Source organism: Monodon monoceros, unplaced genomic scaffold (genome assembly GCF_005190385.1).
Source record: "Monodon monoceros isolate NGI ecotype Baffin Bay Population unplaced genomic scaffold, NGI_Narwhal_1 Super_Scaffold_7, whole genome shotgun sequence".
Taxonomy (NCBI): domain Eukaryota; kingdom Metazoa; phylum Chordata; class Mammalia; order Artiodactyla; family Monodontidae; genus Monodon; species Monodon monoceros.
In genome coordinates, this window is record NW_021703784.1 from 20,477,313 (window position 1) to 20,498,398 (window position 21,086).

Here is a 21,086-nt window from a genome sequence, read left to right on the forward strand (position 1 = left end):
AGTGACAGATGGAATGTATACATAGCAATGGGGATGGATCTTACAACATAGTTCTGAGTTAAAAAGTAAGAAACAGTATGAGCTCTATAATACAGCACCACTTACGTGAATTAAAAATCTGTGCGAGCAAAACAATACACATTGTGTAAGAACAGATACAAATGTCTACAGATAAAAGGATTGATCTAAATCAGATGAAAATAGTTGCTTTGATTGGAATGCTGGGTATCTGGTGGAGGTGAAGGGAGTCAGAAAAAAGAATAAGCATGGTAGTAGGGAGGACAGTGAATTAATGAATAAATTAATGAACAAATGAATGACTGAACAAACAAACAAATAAATAAATAAATGAGCCCATCATGGACCAATGATGATAAAGTGCCATGGATGAAGAGGATGATTAAAGCCTAAATTAAAAGGGAAAAATAACCTAATATAGACAATGGCACGTAATGAGCACTTAGTAAATATTTGTTGAATGAAGAAATGCAGTCTGTGGTGAATCACTTTTGCAAAGCTAAGAGTTCTTTACTGAATTATTTTAGGAGTTTTGATTTTGGCATATCAATTTTTAAAAATATGTGAACACACTGGTATTTCAAGACATCTGGTTGGCATTAATAGAATTTTTTTCTTCAACTTCTTGAGGTATTGCACAAACATGGACACCTTGTCCTCTTTCAAACTATGCCATGTAGTTTGACTTTTGATTCTGACTTATGGAAAATGTCTTCCCAGCAAATATTTGCCTTTTTGATCAAATCTTGGTTCCCAAATACCTGCCTATATGTGGTCATTGATATCTACTTTGATATCCACTTTCTTTGCTGGAGGCACTGAGTTGGACTCTGCTTCCTGAGCTTTGAGGTTGTCAGCAGTGGCAGGGTTTAAAGCTGGCCATGACGGTGGATGTGCTGACGTTTTTTTCTCTGCCACTGTACAAGATTTGATTTCTTACAGCACCTCCGGGTTTGTCCTTGTCCTCCCCTCTTTCCAGAGGATTTATCCCTGAGGATATAAACTTCTAATGATCTGCTCCAGGTTTTAATATTAGCGATCCTATATTTCTGCTAATAAACATAGTTCACATTTGGCTTTCACTGATTTCAACTTAACGAATATATATTTGTGTTAATTATTTAAAATTTCAGCTCTAGTCAGATGAACTTGTGTCTTACACCAAGCTTATCACCTAGTAGCCCTGTGATACTGGGCAAATTAGATTCCCTAAGCACCTGTTGTTCTGCTGAACAATATGGGTAGAAGTTTTCTCATAGAGTTGTGGTGACGAGATAATGTAGTTAAGGCTCCACATGGAGCTTGGTACATAATAAGTTGTTATTATTACTTCATGGAAATCATTATGCTAGGCCTGTGAGGAGACACAAAGCTGAATAAGAAAAAAGTTCTTAATTTCATGGAACTTGGAGAGAATAAGACAGATGCCCAGACTACAGAGCAATGTGAGAGAGGACCATTGAGGTCACATATCCTCCTAAGAAGGCTGTGAGACATTCAGAGAACTGCTTCTTCATTTTATAAACAAGGAAAGTGAGACTCAGAAGGGTTATGTGACTTGGTTAAGGGGACATAGCTAGTGAGTGCCAGAGCCTTGTTGGGAACCCATGTCTCCTCCGACGGAGCCAGGCCTGATGGATGTGTCCCTGTTTCTGTGGATACACTTCAGTGTGGCCCAAGGCCTTGTAGCACTGCTACCTGCCAGGCCACTGACTGGAGCCTCCATGTCCTAAAGCCCAGAGGCTTTGTGCTGAGGGCTCATAACTCAGCCAGGAGATAGACTTTGTTTTTTGAGCGAGTTTGGTTGGTTTATGTGGCTGGTTTATGTGGACAACATTTCTTCTCAAGACCTGCTTTCAAACCAACAACCCATTAGAGACAGTAATTCATTAAATTCATCACTTCATTTGAATGAACTTTTATTGAGAGATAGATATGCTCCAGCTCCTTTGTTGGCACTGGGGAGACAAAGATGAAACATCCTTGCAGAGCCTACAGCGGCATGCAACAATTTACTGCCACATAACAAACAAAGTGCTCCAGGACCTGAGGAAAGAGGGACGGATATTTTCTGGATGAGGAGGTTTGGTGGGTCAGAACATTTTCTACTGGAAGGATCCTGAAAAATGAGGAGATGATGATTTTCGGGTGAGGAACTGGAGAACAGGAACCGAGAGAGAGAGGACAGCAGTGTCAAAGGCAGGAGCTGCACGGGTGCAGAGTGCTTAGAAGGCACTGGGGACCAGTGGCAGGGGTGGGCTCAAGTGGGCCACGAGCCTGGGAAGGTAGACACGGATTAGATTGCCAGCGGTCTTCTGTGCCTCCAGCTCTGTGGCTGAAGGGACCAGGTGAAGGCTTTTTAAGCTGGAGAATGGCATGATTCGATCTAGGTTGTGTGAGACGGCTCTGAGGCAGTGTGGAGGGCAGAGCAGCAAGGCCCCAGACCGGCCAGAGGGGGCCCAAGTCAGGTGGTCTTGACCCCAGACTGATGGGGTCATTAGGGCCTGAGCATGTGGACTTCAGGTACCCAGTGACAGAAGGCAACCAAACTGGGAAGAAGTCCATGGCCTAACACCCCAAACACTATCAGAGGGTGAACCCCATTTCTTTTCCGCCGAGTCACTTCATGTGGACAGGTGTTGCCGGCTAGGAGGGAGGCTCCTTCACATAACGTCTGCAAGTTCTCTTCGAGAACCCAGCTCCAGTTAAAGAGCCCGGGAGTCTTCTTTCTGCGCTGAGGGAGCTGGCCTCTTTCTCCGTGGGCATGTGGACCATCAGAACCGGTGTTCCCCCTGTTTAAGCATGATTAGGCCTGGCCATTTTGGTCGTAGCTGCGGGGCAAGGGGAAGCGCTAACCTGGTTCAAAATGGAATGCACAGAAAAGCAATATTAAAAGAACAAGGAGGTTGTTTAGTGAGGCTTGAAGAGTCTACAGGTGTTTCCTCCTGTGTTGAGAACCAGTGTCCCCTGGGAATCGCATTTCCCGTCGAGCAGGGCCCAGGGCGGACTGAGCGCTGCTGACACCCCGGTGGTGGAGAGGCCTGAATGGGTGCCACAGAAAACCCAGAGTTTTCCAGGGGGTCTTAGGGCCCATCGCAGCGCGGAGGGGGCACGACTGGACACACACGCTCACGGAGTTCACACTCACGCACACTTGCCCACGCCCCGCGCACCCTGGCACCCCGTGGGGTTGCGTCCCGCGGCCCACGGCCTCCTGGGCCGGCTGGTTGCGCAGATCCAGCCGGCTGGCCGCGAGCATGGCGCATGGAGGGGTGGGCCGCCGGTGGGCCCGTGAGCGCGCGCAGGGGGGTGACGCGCGCCCCGCTGGAGAAGAGGGGCGGCGGCGGCGCCCGGGGTGGGAGGATGTGATGACGCTGTGCCCCCGCCGCGGGAACGCAGGCCTTTAAAAGCCGAGGAAACAGCCTTGAGCAGGCGGTGGCTCCACTGGAGGCAAGCACACCCGGGTCTCACATTAAAGAAGCCAAACTGTCTGCTTCAAAGAGAAAAGGCAACATCCTGTCGCAGGCCATGCTCTGGCAAAAACGTAAGTGGTTTGGCTGTGGCTGTCGGAGCCGAGTCAGCGAGGGAGGGCCTGGGCTTCGCCAGGCATCCGGGAGCCGGGGAGGTGCGGGGCGCGGGCGGGGGGGGGGGGACCGGCAGCGGGGTCCCGGTCACCAGCCAGGGGAGCAGGAGGGGCGAGGTAGGCAAGATGGAGCGGGGTGGAGAAACCAACCTGTCAGAGGTGATGCTGATTTTCCAGGCTGGAGGGGAACGAACTAGTGTTCAAGGTGGGACAGCTCATCCTGTCTCCGCTGCCCGCGTGAATCACTGTGGTGAAGAACGGGCAGCTGATGAGTCACAAAACACAGTTTAGGGGAGCGCGGAGCTCTTTACCAGAGTGTCTTTACTTTTATAAACAGCTACTCTACCCTGTGGTTCAGTTCCGTGGGCCTGTTTCTCTCCGAGTTACTGAGCTTTCTGACAAAGGCACGATGTGTCTCTGTGACTGCATCGGGACGATGTGGAAACTTGGCTTGTCAAGCCTGTCCTCACCTGCTTTGCTGTCTTTCTCCTGTCATTCTTCTTCCCCTCTTGTGGCAAGGCTCGTGTGTCCCCGCGCAATGGGGCGCGGGTTTACCTCTAACCTTAATGTTTATCCCTGGAGCTGGATGGAACATCTGTGAACTTTATTTTCCATATGTGGGACTGAACAGAGACTCGTGTTATTAATAATTGAAATCACACAGAGATTATCAACAACATTCCTTTCTCAGAAAAACAAAGTCAACTCAATGGCCTCAAGAGAGTTGAACCTTCCTGGGGCTCAGTTCTGTACTTCCTCAAGAAAGAAGTAGTACCAAAAATTTTCTCTGTCTTTTTAAAGGTGCTTAGGTCTTTAAAATGCCCTTTAATGAATTCAGGTACACCCTACCTCAAGCAAACTTAATATAAGAGAAACTAGATTTACAGAGAAAGATACATTAGGGAGTGTTTATTTATTTTACAAAAGATATTCTAATGGAGACCTTACAGTTCTGAAAATATACCATCATTGATTAAGTCATAACTTACAGTCACTTATCAGCAGTTCATTGTTTCCTTTATTTCTTGTGTAAATTCTTTGCAACTGAGCTTGTTAATGTGTAATGTGAAGGAACGATTTCAAAATTTCTCAGATTGTGAAGTCTCATCATTGTTCGATGTTGGCAAGATGCAGTTTTTTTCTTCAATGAAAGAAGTGAATTCTAATTTGCGTTTGAGAGTTATGGAATCCTTCCAAGGTAACTAGGGATATTCTAGTATGGGTGGTGGCCACCGCTCCCAGGAGCAGGATAGAGCAAGACCCTCCCCTGCGGGGGCAAAGGCAGCCGGCCCTGTGGGAGTGCATTAATGGTGGTAGGTGGACATTAATGTCCCTACTGGGAACTGCTGAGTGTCCATAGGCCCGGACCCCGACACTTAGAGCCCGATCTGTGGATTTTATGTGAGCCCCTGGAGGGACTTCTGCCTTTATTCCTACCTACTCAGAGAAAGTCACTTTCCTCTTTTTTTAATCCTCAGGTTTCTTATATGTAAAATGGGGTAAAAATGATACCCATTCCACAGAGATACCCTTAGTAAGATGAGATGCCACCGAGATGATGTTGATTGCTCTGGTTCTGCTTCAGTGCCTGAGATACGGGTTGCTTCCTTGCACTCATGAGCTGCCATATTTCCCCCTCTTTGTTAACACACTGCATTTTTTCTTCTTTAGCTCCACCTAAGAGATTAACAATTTTTTTTTAAAGGGGATGCTAGAGGCACGTTTCCTGCTCACTCCCTGGAGGTCAGTCAGGTGCAGCAAAACTCCATCCTCAGGGAGACCACGTTGTAAATTCATCAGTGGAAAAACTGGGGTGAACGATTCTACCTGTTCAGATGCACATAATCAAAATTCTTTTTAATTGCTCTTTGGCATCTTAAAGGAAATTAGGAAAGGCCCTGGGTACTGGGCCCATCCCCTTACCCTAAGTGAGGCCCTTGTCTAAGGCACTGAGGGCACGTGGGTGACTAAACCCTGTGGGAAAACCAGTAAAAACAGGGCAGCATTGTCAGCCCACTTAGAATCACCTGATGGAAGGTCAGAATTTGAAATCAGGCACCAAGAGCGCTGAAAAGGCACTTTCTTTTTTCAGAAAACACCCTTGAGGCCTGAGCTGAAATGACTGTACTATGGGGTTCTGGAAAGGGTTAAGAAAACATTCACTTTGTAGATGTTGCCTCCTCCCTACCTGGCCCGTGACCCCTGTTTGTGGACTAAATGTGAACATGGGCTTTGGTTCAGATCATCTCAGAACTGGGAGCACACAGAGGTAGAAATCTTCAAGTCACAACCATGAATTGGAGATTTGCTTGACCGGCCAGTTGGACAAAGAAGTCATGCTCCCTGCAGATCTACCCACTGCCACCACCCCTCCCCGCCCCCCTGCGGTTCTGCACTTGGTCCAGCAGGTGCCGCGTAGATGTGAAGAACTGACATCCACCCCAGCAAGAAGCCCTTGTTAAGGCCAACTAGTAACGGTGCCGTAGAAATAGCAGGCACGATGGAGTGAGACAGGCCTGGGTTTGAAAGTTGGCTCTGCAGCTTAATTATTTAACCTTTTCGCATTCTTACAAATCTGGAAAATGGGGGTTCTAATGCCTGCCTTACAAGGTTTTTGTCAGAACTAAAGTAGAGAATGGGGAAAGTGTCATCATGTCTCCTGAGAATTAATGACAGTGGTAAGAGAGCACCTTCCCTCCTGGGACACCTTTTGTGGGCCCATCTCGAGTGATTAGGGCTATGCCAAATCCTTTCTAATCATTTCCCACACTTTGATTAGCATAGTTAAAAAGGCACATCAAAATATTTTTGAACGATAGGACCTTACATACAGTTTTCCAAGGGTCTAAATTAGAGGTCTGCCAACTATGGCCTGAGTGCCAAATCAGTCCCACCGCCTGTTTTCATAAATAAAAATTGATTGGGACATGGCCATGTCTATTCATTTACATATTGTCTAGGGCTGCTTCTGCTACAATGGAAGAGTTGAGTAGGTGACACAGAGACCATATGGCCTGCAAACAATATTACTATCTGGCCCTTTACAGACAAGGTTTGCCAACCTCTGGTTTAAGATGATTTGGGTAGTACTTAGGATGTTTATTTCCCTAAGTTACTGGGTATCATGGACTTGCACAATGCCAGCACCAATGGGAGACAAAGCTTGCAGTCAACTGATTACGTGATTTGCATGATGCCGAAATTTGACTTGGTTGACTTCTTCCTTAAAAGCAGTGGAACTGTGTATAATAAACTCAACACCACTTGTTAGAAAATGAATGAATTGAACAACTGCTTTTTATTGTTATTTATGTTAGAGAAAGATCTACATGAGAACAGAAGGCCTGCCTGACTGATTTTCTTTGAATTGACTGTTTGTCTTGATGCCCCACAGACTTGGTCTTGGTGTTTCTTTGCTGTAGTGCTCAAGGAGGCATCTTAAGAACAGGAAATACTTATTATCAAATTATTATGGCATGAATGTTTACTCTCAGACAACTTGAACCGAGCAGAGATTCACCAAATAGATAAATTAAGGTCTCAAAATTCTCATTGACATAGAACTCTATACTTTCTCCAAGCTTCCACTAAATAGCCAACTTTTTGAGGACAGTTAAAAGTTCAGTTAAAGATAAGAAAAACTTGTAATATACATATAATTCTTGGAACTCTATCTCCTGCATAAATTCCGATGAACTTACAACAAGAAGTAATTTCGGTCTGTGGACTGCTTCTAATATTTCTAGTCTGTATTATATAACCTTTGCTTATTTAATAAGCCTAATAAACACCTTTACTTCCTACCAAGTTTATCTGTTGATGCAGTGGTTCTTGTTGATTAGGACAATTAGGATGCAAAAGATATTCACGAATTTACGTGCACAGGGGGAGGTGAAATAAGTGACACACATCTACTAAGCGCACAGATTAATCGGTAAAAGAGCTGATGAGTTTCAAGGTGGACACTTTACTTCTTCTCCTTATATTAACTAAATGAAAAACCAACCATGTCCCCCTCTACAGCCCAAAAGTTTATGAGTCAGAGGTTTTGAAAGCTCTCTCCTGATTCAAAGCTGCAAATCTGTTCTGTTGTGAGGAACAAAAAAGGACCAGGGTTGTCCACACCTATTAGCTAAATATCTGGACATTTAATTCACTTAGAAGTGCTGTAAATTTTTGCTTTTAAACTTTCTTGTTACAAAGTAAAGATATTAGGTTTTTGTCCTTCTAACTTCTTTCTAAAGTGGCTTGTTTCCCACTAAATGAAGATGTCCACCAATTTCTCACTTTGAGCCAAAGAAACCAAGGTTGGCTAATTGATTATGATCATTAACATATTTTTCACCTTTATGAAATACTTAGTAACATTGTGGCTTTCTCATTTTTGTAGAGAAACTGCTTGATAGAGTGGGGCTGCCTGGGATGGAGAGGCTTCCTCTGAAACCCTCTTGTCCTGCTTGTGTGATGCTAAGACAAAGCGTTACTCTTGCAGGCAGGAAACATGGATTCTACTTTCCAGACTCTGGGTAATTAGGTGTGGGGCCTTAGGCAAGCCACCTAACCACTGTGGGTCTCAAGTGCTCCAGCTGTAAAATGGGACTTCTGTTTTCCTGGCTGAGGACAAGGAGACTGGACTTGACTGAAATCCTTTTCCACCTCGAGTTGCTGAGTCTTCATGAGTGCTTATAAAAAAAAATACATATTTTCAAATGCATCCCAGGTGATTCTAATGGGCAGTAGAGCTGAGAACTGTTGACCTGGAGGCTGAAATTGATGGCTTAGAATATGCTTTTGCACATTGCACCACTATGAGCAGAACATGTTCAATCCTTTTCATAGGGATAAATTTCAGTTGAGTGCTTCCCTGGTGCCATGCAGTATACCAGATGTTCTGCTGGATCACTGTGGATTGCATTTGGTGGTTATTGAAGAGACCAGAAAATACATGGATTTAAATAAATAAGACAGTGGTATAGTTTCTCTCACACAAAAAAGTCCATAGTAGTCTGCAGGGGCTGTATGGAGGCTCTAAGTGCCAACAGTATCTCAGGCTACTTCTGTCTTTCTGGTCTGAGGTCCTTGGCATGTGGCCTTTGCCCTCAAGTTTGCTTCATAGTTGCACTGTAGCTCCAACCATCACATCTGTGTTTCAGACAATGAAGAAGAAGAAAAGGGAAAGGCAAAAAAATCATGCTTCTCTATCATGGCATCTCCCCACCAACACCAACAACTTCTGCTGACATCGAATGGCCACTCCCATCTGCAAGGGAGAATAGTGTAATTGTTTAGCTGGGCACATTGCCAACCTTCCAAAATGTCGGGGTTGACAGTAAGGAAGGAGAGGGCAGATGCTGGGTGTGGCAACCGCCAGTCTTTGCCACACTTTGAATGTATTATGTCATTTAATCCTCATAAAAATTCCATGAGGTAGATTCTGTTTTAAGCTCTATTTCATAGATGAGAAAACTGAAGCTTAAAGATGAGGTTAGTAACTCACCCTGAGTGCTGTCTTGCTAAGCTGTCCTGTCTCTCTACCATGGTGCCCGTCTCACTCACAGGGCTTAGGAGGATGCTCTTGGTAGAAGCACAGGCCTTCCATGTTAGATAAAGGACCAGTGACAAAATGAAGTGCACCAGCTGGCAGATGTCTGTTCATACTTTGGAAACATTTTTGGTGCATGTGTTTCAGCTTGCTTATTGAAGGAAACGAAGTTTTTGCTTTCCTGCTATACCTCCTTCACTGGGCTCTTTGCAGATACTTTAGCTGAAATGGAGGGTTCAAAGGGGAGGGAAGGACCTAGAATTGCCCCAAAATAACATAGCCTGTCTGTTTTCTTGGGAGCCCTGTGTGGCAGCCTGTGCTGGAAGCCAAGGCTTTTGCCTTCTTGGCACTTCCTTCATTCTGAGCTGTCTAGAGTTTGGAAGACTCAGGCTCTCCCTTCACGTGTGTGTGTGTGTGTGTGTGTGTGTAAGTGAGGTGTGGAAAGCAAGGTAGAGGGGATTATTTTGAATTAGAGAGTGACAGCTCTGTTCTTTCTCTCCCTTCAGCGGTTTAAAGCTCAGCCTCTGGGGCAGGCAGATCTGAGTTTGAATCCTAGATTTATGCCTCAGTGGTTTTATGAAGCCGGTTTTGCCTCACTTTGCTGCCATTTCCTTGTATGTACAAGGGGAATGCAGTTCTTCATAGGGTTGTGGTAAGTGTTTACTACTGTGCTTGGCATTAAGTCAACACTCAATAGCTATTAGTTACTATTATTATGTTCCTATTCTCACTCACTCTACCTCTGAGGACAAAGTTTATGCAGCTAAGCCTAGATTACAGTTTGTGTGGCCTCTGAGTTCTGCCTTTCTTGTGAAATAGCAGGTTGCATATTTCCAGTCTTGTAACTCATGGTGGGGTTAGTGATCAGGGCTTACATGGATGGTTAAGCTGGCCATACTGTGACCAAACTTGGAACTTGGATCACAATTTCCTACCAGCCTCATAAGGTGGGATGGTGGATGGCTTGTATTGACTGGCAAACTTGTGTTTGTTTTTTAAATTCACAAGATAGGACTTGAGGTGTTGTAATCTAGCTTGAAGTATGCAAGAAATAGAACAAGTGATACTGAAAACTGAAACAACAATGTGCTGCCTCCTTTTCTCAGTAATGGTTTCATTAGTATCACTTTCTGGGAAGAGCAGGTAGCCAAAGAATTACAAACCAGAGTCATACTCGGACCAGGTGTTGGGACCAAAAAGGATTTGACCACACTTAAGAAAGATGAATTACTTTTTAATTCTCTAGAAAGAATCATAAATTTAATTGGAATAGGAGTACAAAGATTGCTATAACCTTCTAGGACTGAGCAATGCTGGGAAGACAGAAAAGAAAGGAAAAAGGGAGGCAAGAGAGTTGAAGATAGAAACAAGTTTTAATGCTGGATGAAAGCAGCACCAACTTAGGAAAGAAAGGTATAGAAGGAAAATCAACCATCCATTTATCATCCCATGCAAGCATGCATCCATCCAATAATGGAATTATTTCCAGCTAGGGAAATCAACGAATGAAGTAAATCCCTTCAGCAGGAGGGAGAGGAAAATGGAATCAGGGAAGGTGTCATGGAGCATATATATGGCTTCAGATGTGGATCCTCAAGAATAAATGGTAAACGGCCTTCTTGCTTAGATTCTGGGGAAGGAAGAGCATCTTAGGATGTAAAATATTATCATTGGGAAGAAAATCCAACTCTATCTATCTCGGCTGGTGTCTAAAACATTTTTGTCACAACCCCCTTTATTCAAACCAAATCTACTGCAGACCTCTGATACAAAAGTAAAAACAGAGCACTTTTGGGAGGCTCTTGGAGCTCTGATTGCTCATTCACCCCCAGACTCCCCCGCTTCCTTCCCTTTCTTGGCAAAAAATTCCCTTTATAGGCACCTTTACTCTATTCCAGAGTTTTTGATTACAGCCTGACAATCCTGACCTGGACCAGTCCTCTGCTCCTTAGCAAGAACTCTGATACCTGGTCACAGATCCTTGGTTTAAATACTTCCAGGGTAAGGACCTCACTCCTAGAGAAAAGTGAGTCACTGTGAAGCATGTTGTATTCGTTTCCATGAAGCTTTGAGACTGTGAAAGTCGTGTTTTCAGTCTACATAGGTATCTTGTGAATACGGAAGGAGGTACATTCCTCAAAGATTGACCTAGTGACGTCTTTCCCAGGCTTGCTGTTCTAACTTCTTCAGTGTCCTTCACAAGGGATTTCCCCCACATCATAAGACCATTAGTTAGTAAACCCGAGACTTAACAAAAAAGCTCCTTTTGACTGGCAGTTACATCTCACATCATGAATCAATTATTAGGGCTGCCTTCACTTATGTAGGCTGTACCCAGGCCACCATGAGCCTTGAGTCTTGGGCAGTTGGGTCTGACCCCAAATATATAGCTGATGCTGGGTCTGAAGAGTCCTTCCTCCAAGGAAGTGTTCCCTACCTGAGGGTCTCAGGAAAATTTTATTTATTTTATAAGAGTCTTTGGTCTTGGAAATCCTAAACTAGATATTGCTTAAATCCAGGAACAAACAACTGAATGTCCTCAGTTCCTAACCACAGGTTTTTCCTGTTCTAGATCATACTGGCAATTAGATTTAGGCTTTGTATCTCAGTCTAAAGAGGGTAGATGTATCTGCCTCCTCTGCTCCATCTCCTCATTCTGGTGCTGCCTTTCCATAGAATTTGGGTGGGAGCCCTGGGTTGGTTCACTCCCTGATGTGGTCTCGTGCTCTCAGTGTAGGTCCCTTCTTCCCCCATTTTGATCCCTGTTGCTCTAGGTAAAGCTGAGGCAATACCCAATATGTCAGCCAGAAGCCTGTCTTGCTCTATAGCTGGTAAAACTTCCCTCTCTGACCACTGAAGAGCCCTCCCTCATCCACTGCCATGTTTGCATCCCATATGTGATATGTGCTTCTAGGTTTCTAGTCCCTTGAAGATGTATCCATGACTATGGCCTCAGTCATGGCTGTGTCCCTGTCCTTTTGGAGATACATACAGGTTCCTTGAGGGGCTACATCTTACTCTGTCTGCCACTCAAAAATCTCCAAGGTACTCCTTCCTAGAGTTGTCCTTTAAAAAGTCAAATCTGCCACAAACCTAATCCTCTGGTGGCTTTGGAAGAAAACAGTCCTTCTGCTTAGCTCATGGTATCTTTACGACAGGTCAGTGCCAGGATTTTGATGTCTCCTCTCCAGGCTTGCTCTGTTTGCATGCGAGGTCTTTGACCAGTGTCTCTGCAGCATCATTGGCCTCCCTGTCTCCTAAACAGGGCCATCCTGCTGCTGGGGACATAGGCCCGAGTACCTGAGGGATGACTTCCAGGAATACAAGGAAGGCAGACAGGCTTTGCTGGAGGAAGAAGGCCCTGGGTATATTGAGGATAGAGACATTCAGTATCAGGATGCAGCAGGATGAGGGCAAGTTAGGGTCACTGTACCAAGGCTACTTCTCTGATGAGTGATAGACCACAGATTTTTGGCTGAGAACAAGGAGAAACAGCCATCTCTTGAAAACCTATTACATGCTAGGTGTTTGGTTAATTTCATACAATCCTCATGATAACCCCATGAGATGGAGATCATTATTCTCATTTAACAAATGGAGAAACTGAGGCACACACAAGTTAAATTATTTGCCAAGGGTCACATAGTGATAAGCTATGTAGTAGGCTTTCCAAACTAGATCTGCTTCGGTTCCAAACAATGCCACACCACTTTTCAATGCCAAGGATTTTAGGGTTGCATTAGATGCTTCTTCCCTTCCTAATTAAAATAAATGCACCATTAGAAGGAGATGGTCTCTGACTTCACTGAGAGTAATTGTAGCCTGACTCAAAAGCCCCTGCGATTATGAATCTCAGAAAGTTAGATCTGAGACCGCCTAGAACTTCTGAAGCCAGCTGCTTTCCATCTTGGAATCTGAATTCCTAGGACTGGTCTTCCCCTAGTGGGCTGATCAGCCAAGATAGGATAAGGTAAACGTCATTGGGGTTTATCCAGGGTCCCTAGGCTGAGGAAGGATCCTGAACATCTGGGGCTCCTTTGTTACATCTTGGGCAAGGCTTCCATTCATGGTGTGGGCTGAGCCTGACCCCAGAGCCATCTCCTTGCACTGGAGACAGAACAGTCGAGCCTCATGCACTCTTCTCTTTATACAGCCCCAGGAGGCTGGGGCCCCTGGCTGGCTGCTCATTCAAGCCCAACTAAATCAAGTGAGGCTTGGACTTGACATGCTACAGAAAAGCTTTCCCACCCAATTTACACTAGATTGTAGTTTACTTTTTTTTTTTTTAATGTAGGCCAACAAAGAAATCCCATATACATGTAAATTTAGGTTTTTATTAAAAACCTAATTAGGTTATTATTATTCAATCAAATAATTATTATTATAACAATGCAATTATGAGGCAGATGCAGCTCTGTCACCATTTGTAATTCTAGGTTTGCTTGTGCAATTATTTGATTAAATCTATATTCCCTACTAGACTAGACAGTAAGCTCCATGATGGCAGGGGCATGGTTTCCTCCGCTCTGTTCACAGAATGCACTGCCAGGGGTCTCCTACTGTTGACCCCGCCCTGGGACATGGTATCTGAGACGGGAGCTCTTTCTGCTCTGGTGACCCCAGTTTCTGTAAAAGGCAGGCAGATGCAGCTGGTTTCTCAGGTGGACCTATCCGCTGTCATTTCAGTCGAAAAATACCAAAAATAAAACTTTGCGGGGAATTGTGTGGGTCTCTCAGTTCTCGCCACTCCTCATGTGAGCAGACTGCTGGTAAGCTTCTCATGGACTTCTCTCTCCCTCCTCGGCTGGGAGACGCCCTCTTTTGCGGGAATTGGCAGTCAAGGGAGATTGGATCAGGGTGGTGCGAGCCCAGACCCCCAGCGTGGAGGGAAGAGGGTTAGAACGGAGCAGGGGACCATTCAGTGGCCCACCTCCAGTGTCCCCCAGAGAAATAAATGGGATTTGCCGGGGCAGAGAGGAGGCAGGATGTGAGGCAGAAGCGTACTGCACTTGGAATCAGAGGTCCTGGGTTTAGTTGATGACCCTGCTGTTTACAAGCACAGTCCTCAGGCAAATCACTTAAAATCTCTGAGCATCACTTTCCTCATCAGTGAAAAGGAGGGTAAGAAGAAGACCTCCCCTGCCTATTTCAGAAGTTGTGGTGAGTCTTCACGTGAAATCATTTGTGTCAAATTCTCTGTGAGCCACAGAACATCTTGCAAAGGTGAGTGTGGTGATTTCTGAGTTCCTGGGAGTTAAGATCATGACCAGGAATCACACAGACCTTTGGCAGCCATGCATTCAACATACCTGCGTCTCCACAGAAAAGAGGTCTCACACTGACACTGTCTCTGGGAGTAGGGAGCAGTATCCAGAGCCTTCTGTGCTCCTCTTGTTCTGTGGGAGGGTTGGAGGGAGGATGGATGTGTGGTTTGAGGGGTGCTGAGGGCTCTGGGGGAGGGACGCCTTAGCAGCAGTGCCTGTGAGGGAAAAGTCTGAAGGCTCTGCCACTAGAGGCCTTGTGGCTGAGTCTACCCAAGGCCATGGGGTGGGACATCCAAAACTTTTGGTCTGGCCAGGTCTGGGGAAGTCCTAAGTGACTGTGGCCCTCGTTTAGCGTTCCCAGCGACCTGCCTATGGTCGATCAGTGAGCTCTGTGTGGGCTGATGGGGATATGCCTCTTAGAATGGGGACACAGGGAGGGGAATGCCTACTGTTCCCTTCCTTTCTGTGACCAGACCAGAGAACATGGGCTCAGCCGCCATCTTTGAGATCTCCTGATGGAGACATCCTACTCTACACATGAAGTTGTCAAGACTTACTCTTGATTGGCTGACCAGTAGCCTTCAAGCAACATCAAATCCTAATTCAGTTGAGGTTCCACTTTCCCATATCTTCTGTATACCTTTAAAGCCACCCTTTTTGTCCGTCTATCTTTTCCTCCTCTTCCCTGTTATGCAGATTGCTAGAATACGTGAGTGACACTTCAATATTTCCTGGCTGCAGGGTCCTCCTCTGTTCAAACATTAGTGAATAGAAAACCTAAATTTACATGTAGATGGGATTTCTTTGTTGGTCTACATTAAAAAAAGGTAAACTACAATCTAGTATAAATTGGGTGGGAAAGCCTTTCTGTAGCATGTCAAGTCCAATCTTTGGCCAAAGCCCAAGTTCTTTCTTCCTGTTTGGAAAAAAATCAGCCATTGTCCATGAATGCAAAGAACAAATTTTAAGACTTTGACTCAGACCTTCACCAAGAACACTTGCAGTAGTGTTTCAATTAAGGATATGAATAATCCTTCAGCTGAAAGGAGCTAAACTTTCCTGGGAGCCCTCATCTGTCTTAGGTCAAGAACACAAGCAAGCTTGTTTACATTAAAGTGAAAAGTGTCAGCAACTTTTGTGACTTTGTTTTCAGTTAGAAGCTAGGACAAGTTTGTTAGCCCTAGGCTTGAATTCCTATTGTTCAATTATTTGTTTTTGGTTTTGCTGTAAGTAACAAGAATATTATTGTATTTCTCCTTAGTGGGTCTTTTTTATTTTTTAAAATACTACTGAAGGTTCAGCAGCAAAAGTGAATCATATGTACTGTGGTTATTTGGACTGATCCATAATGTGTTATGTGTCCTTCTGGGCTAGGAAAGCTTTGTCTTTCAAAATGGCCTCGTGTGGCTGCATCCTCAAGTTTCAACTAGACAGTTGTAAATGGGAAGCGCTTTCGAACGAGCTAGACTGTCAGGATGGGTGGGCTGGGTTCCTCTTCCTGGTTCCCTGATGATGGAAATGTAGGCTTAGCATGGATCCCACCTTAGATTCTAAACTTTAGAGCAGCAATCCTGACTGGTGTCCAACTCACTGCCTGGCCCTGGTGGCTCATGGGAAATCTGTAACAGGACAATGGCTGGGAGAAGAGTATTCTTTCGAGAATATATTGGAGGCTGTTCTAGGTACCGCCTGCCTGAAGAGGGCTCTCTTAAAGCTGCCCTGAGGAGATGCCTGGGTGTTGGCTCCGCTAGGACCTACCTGCTTAGCCTAGCTTTCTCACTGTGGTGTGAACATGGTTTGCATGGGGTCATTAAATAAACAAGTGCTGGCAGTTTTGCATATTTCCTTGGTGATGTTAATTATACCTTATCAAAGGACCGAGGGCCATGTTTATTTAAACCTGTAGAATCCTATGTTCCCGAAGCTTGGTGCAAAGCAAGCGCAGGGCCCACATGCAGCCAGACTGCTGTCTCAGGTGACCCTTGGGCTTGAATCTGTCATGGTCTGTGCTTTCCAGTGGAACAGCAGCTGCAGGACTCTTATTTTTGTGATGTGAAGCATGTCCGGGTATGCGGCAGGGGGAACTGAAATAGCCTCTGCTGACTTTTTATACCTTCAGATTTTTTCGTTGCTCATTTTGGAAAAGGGAAGCCCTCACTGGGGCCAAATTCATAGGTTTTTCTGTAAATGAGTGTTGTTTTTTTTCCCAAACAACATTGGTGACGGACTTGCCGTGGTGGAAAGGCAATATGGCTGAACTTCTCAGACTGAAAAAGGAGATTCCCAATGAGGGTCAAGAGGCTTGTGTTTAGGTGGAAAGATTTTTCTCAGTGCTGGACACTTGGATGCCCACAGGGGACTTAAAGGGCCTTCGAACCACAGGATAAATTGTGAGAAAGCTTCAGGCTTTGAAAGCGTGCTGCATGGAGCTGCGATTCGACCGGTGCTATGAAAATCTCTGGTCAACTCTACTTTGGGAAATTGGACTTTCATCTTTCTCTGCTTGTGTATTACTATTTTGATCTCCTGTTTTATTTTTCTTGGCTCTTCTTTTATTTAGTATTATTATTTGAAGAAATTATTTTAATAATCTTAAATTTTCCTTTTAAATATTTTAGTTTAGTTTTTTTTATTCAGGGATCCAGAAGACCCAAGGCAAAGCAATCATGACTGCAGACAAGCTTCTTTTCCTTTTCCAAATTTGAATTTGTGGGCTCATTTCTCCTGCTAGCAGCAGTAGGGAGTCCAGTGTTTACTGTGGAATTAGAAATGTTTATCGCTGCTTCACAAAGGTTGATGTGAAAGGCACCAACTGCGTTTTCACCTTGCAAGTACACTCGGCCCTTGGGGTCCTGTGGAAATTGTCTTGAGGCTTCAGATTTTGATATTTCATGGGCACTTTGCAAAGACACTATCAGAAGTGCCTTCACTCTTGCCTACTCACCTGGCAGCAGTCACAGGATTCCTTGGCAGCTGGCTGGGGACTCCTGGGTGGGCAGTCAGGAGGTCCTTGGGAGCTGTAGGAGTTTCATGACTGCAGTAGGAAGAGGTGGGGACTTTGAAACTGTTCTCCATATGGTGGTTGTGCCAGGGCACACCCGTTGACACTGTGGGTTCCAAGGGAGTCCAGACATCAGAGGGTGATGACCTCTGCTCACAGCACCTCCCCAAGCCCTCTTTGTTCGTTGATTCAAAAACAACAGGAGGCAGGAAGCTCTCACTTGCCAAGAAGCTGGAAGTGCCCAGCTGTCCCCTTTGCAGCCAAGTGGTCCATGTGTCCACTTCCCAGGGGGGAGTGGGATTGGAAGTCCTCTGGGCCCTTCCCCAGAAGTGTACATGCAAATCAGAGGGGCATGAGCCGTATACCTGTCTTTGATCTGGTCTGAGATGTGTGCATGTGTGATGGGGCCTTTCTTGTCCCCCAACTGAGTTAAGAGTGTGATCACCATGCTCAGACCCCCAAATAACCCTGTCCCTTGAGTTTCTCCCAAATGCACAAGGCCTCAGGCTGCACTTTATGCCTAAGAATAGCTGGAAACCCAACCGGAGACAAGTGTAGGTTGAGTGATACGGGTGTGAACAAAAGCTGGTGTAGTTGTGGGTGACCCTGAGAATGAGTGAACAGAGTGCAGGAGGGCAGGGGCCCTTGTTCTCTGCCATGTCAGGCCATACCTGGGGTCTCTGGTCACCCCTGGGCATCACCCATCATAAGGGGAAGTGGCAAATGAACTTGTGGAGGAGTGAAGCAGCCAGAAGGAAGGTTAGAGGGATTCAAAACATGTCGTTTTGAAATAGCTGAAGGAATGGAATGTTCGCTCAGACTCTACAGGGGACCTGGGGGTCTGTCTTCAGATGCTGGGAAGGGATACTACTACTAATACTAATGATGATATTAGCTCACATCTTTTCAGTGCTTCCTCAGTGTAAGCTCTATTCTAAGCATTTACATGTAATTCTCAGATTATCCTACCGGGTATATACCACTATGATCCTCACTCTGTAGATGAGAAAGCTGTAAATGGATTATGAATTGTGAGTTTCATTAGAAGGTAATGCCAGGAAAAATGGTGCTTGTCACCATGAGGCAGGTCCAGTAAGAGGAAGAGCTTTCTGACATTTGCACTCTCCAGAGGAAGGTAAACGTGGGTGGAGGAAGGGGAAGGAAAATAACGTGTGTTGAACATCGACCGCATGCTGGACATGGCTTTGGGAGCTTCCCGTGTGTTATTTCAGTTAATCCTCACAAGAACCGTGTGAGACAGGAACTATTATCCCTATTTTACAGATGAGGAAACTGAGGCTTAGGGATGTAAAATAAATCAACTGAGACCTTTCCACCAGAAACTGACAGCCCAGGTATCTTGAGCTCTTAAGTCCATTGTCACTGCTGTTTAAACAAAGATGATGGTGCACAGGTGGCCCCAGGGTGCAGGTACCAGTCTGGCTCTCTCTGCTGTACACTCCTGCTTCAGCCTGAATTTCACAAGTTGTAACTGTTTTATTGCTTGCCTGTCCCACTAGACTGCAAGATGCGTGTGGGCAGTGGCCACATCTATCTTGCTTAGTGCTGTATACCTAGTGCCCATCGATATTTGAAAGAATGAATGAATACCAGTAGAGATCCCTTGTTATGACAGGGCAAGTTAGAAAGAGGATGTTTAATCTCCTCTTGGGATGTTAGAGGGAGATCAGGGATGCATTAGCAGTGGTCCTAATCCCAGCAGAGCTTCAGAATCACCTGAGGGATTTTTATAAATATAGATTCGTAAGTCCACATCAGACACCTGGAATCAGACACTCCAGGAGCAGGGCCCGGGTATCTGTATTTTGCGTCGCTCCCTGGTCGCTTCTGCTACTTGGCCAGGTTAGGAAGCCCCCATAAATGCATCTGAGTCTGGGGTTCTCTGACTCTCACGTGTTTCTGGGGCTCTTGGACAGCACTTCTCTCTTGCCCCTGCTTCTCTGCCTGGGCTTCCAGGCCAGACCATGTGTGTGCCTGGAGCATGGTTGGAGGTCTGGTGCTGGTCAGGCTTGGGGTCTTATCAGGTGGGTATTTACTGAGCAAAGTTTAGTTAGGGCAGCACTGCGGATCCGGCTTTAATAGATACCCAGGCTTCCGGGCTTTTGATTCAGAGCCCAGGTCCCTGGGCCCTTATCAGTGGATGATAATGGACTCCCATGTGAGTCGTAAGGCCCAGGGCTACTTGCCTTTCTTGGCTGACCCAGGCCTGCCCTCCAAGGGCCCAAGGCCTCCGGCTGTGGGCCGTCTGGGAGGGTAGATTGTCACTGCCCAGCCATGGCTGCTTTGGACTTCTTCTCCTGCCAGGGAGAGCCCTGTGTTCCAGCTCATGGTGCTTTGGTTTCCTGGAATTGATGGCAAAAGGCAGATGGAACCCTCTCTCGGAGGCAAGGCTGGATACTCTCTGGCCCCAGGGCACATGGATCACCATTGGGTATTTGTCCTGGGAGACACAGAGAACCTGGGAAGCATTCACTGCAGCCCATTCTAAAGTTCCAGGAGAGGTGAAGGGAAGGTGAACGGCAGCACGTTTTGAATAATCATCCAACCAATTAATCAACAAATAACTTACTGAGCTTATTATGGACATGCTACTTGGGATGATATAGAGAAATAAGGTATAATATTTCACCTTGAGAAGTTTATAATCTAGCTAGGGGCATAAGAAATTTACCCCAAAAAGGATGACTAATTATTACATAGCAGACTACAAATTTATTGAATGCTTACTCTGTACCTGATTTTATACTTAGCATGTATTATGCTTCCCATTTGCTATGTCAGTGACTCCTTACGACATTCCTTTGATAAGAAACTGTAGGTTAAGAGGCACAGAGAGGTTTAGTAACTCGCCCAGGATCACACAGCTAGAAAGTGGCAGGGGCAGGTTTTGAGGCATCTGACTCAGAGTCCCTGCTCTTATGCCATCCCCTGCCGCCCCCTGTGATGAATACTAACCTGTCTGGAAGTGTTGAAGAGGTTGTAGGATGAAGCAAATTCTGTGGGCTCTGTGGTCAGCTAGGAGGCTTGCAGTAGTAGTCTTGGGTCAGGAAGAATCCAGAGGTCGAGAAAAGTGAGAGGGAATCCTCACCACGGGAAACTGCAAATAGAGAAGAGGAGGGGAGACCTTCAAGGGGGGTGGAGAGGAGTCTAGGTGGACCTTCTGGCTGGAGTCAGGCTTTCCATAGTGGTTAGTGTACAAAGAAGTTGGGAAAATGGGTTGAGATCACCCGGTGGTGCTCGGGCCTTAATCCTCTGGGTGCAGGGGAGCCGTAGAAGTGTTGGGGCAGGAGGAGTGATAATACTGGGAGGAATACCCTAGGAAGTCTCGTGTGGTCCTGCACGTTCAGGCACAACTTTGGTGAGCAGGCAGACCCTCGAGGAGAGGGGGCACATTGGGGTGGGGCCTGTCTGAGAAGGGAGACCGAGTACCAGTGATGCTTTCTTCACAGCCACAGCTCCAGAGCAAGCCCCGGCCCCACCCCGGCCGTACCAGGGCGTGCGGGTGAAGGAGCCAGTGAAGGAGCTGCTGCGGAGGAAACGTGGCCACGCCAGCAGCGGGCCGCCGGTGGCACCGACCGCGGTGAGGGGGCCGCTGTGGCCAGAGTGTGTGTGTGTGTGTGTGTGTGTGTGTGTGTGTGTGTGTGTGTGTGTGTGTGT

The 21,086-nt window shown here is 45.9% G+C and overlaps 1 protein-coding gene across 2 annotated transcripts in view; it reads left to right on the top strand.

Annotated features, from left to right (window-relative positions):
• Nucleotides 1-3,276: 3,276 nt before the first annotated feature.
• The window catches only part of POU2AF1 (POU class 2 homeobox associating factor 1), a 22,308-nt gene continuing 4,498 nt past the window's right edge, over nucleotides 3,277-21,086 (top strand). Inside the window, exons 1-2 of one of the 2 annotated variants that reach the window (XM_029208528.1) lie at nucleotides 3,277-3,562; nucleotides 20,879-21,009. In XM_029208528.1, the coding sequence (XP_029064361.1) occupies nucleotides 3,547-3,562; nucleotides 20,879-21,009 (147 nt within the window). In that variant the 5' untranslated portion in view covers nucleotides 3,277-3,546. The remainder of the gene's footprint in view (nucleotides 3,563-20,878; nucleotides 21,010-21,086) is intronic. The other variant, XM_029208529.1, reaches the window with a different exon arrangement.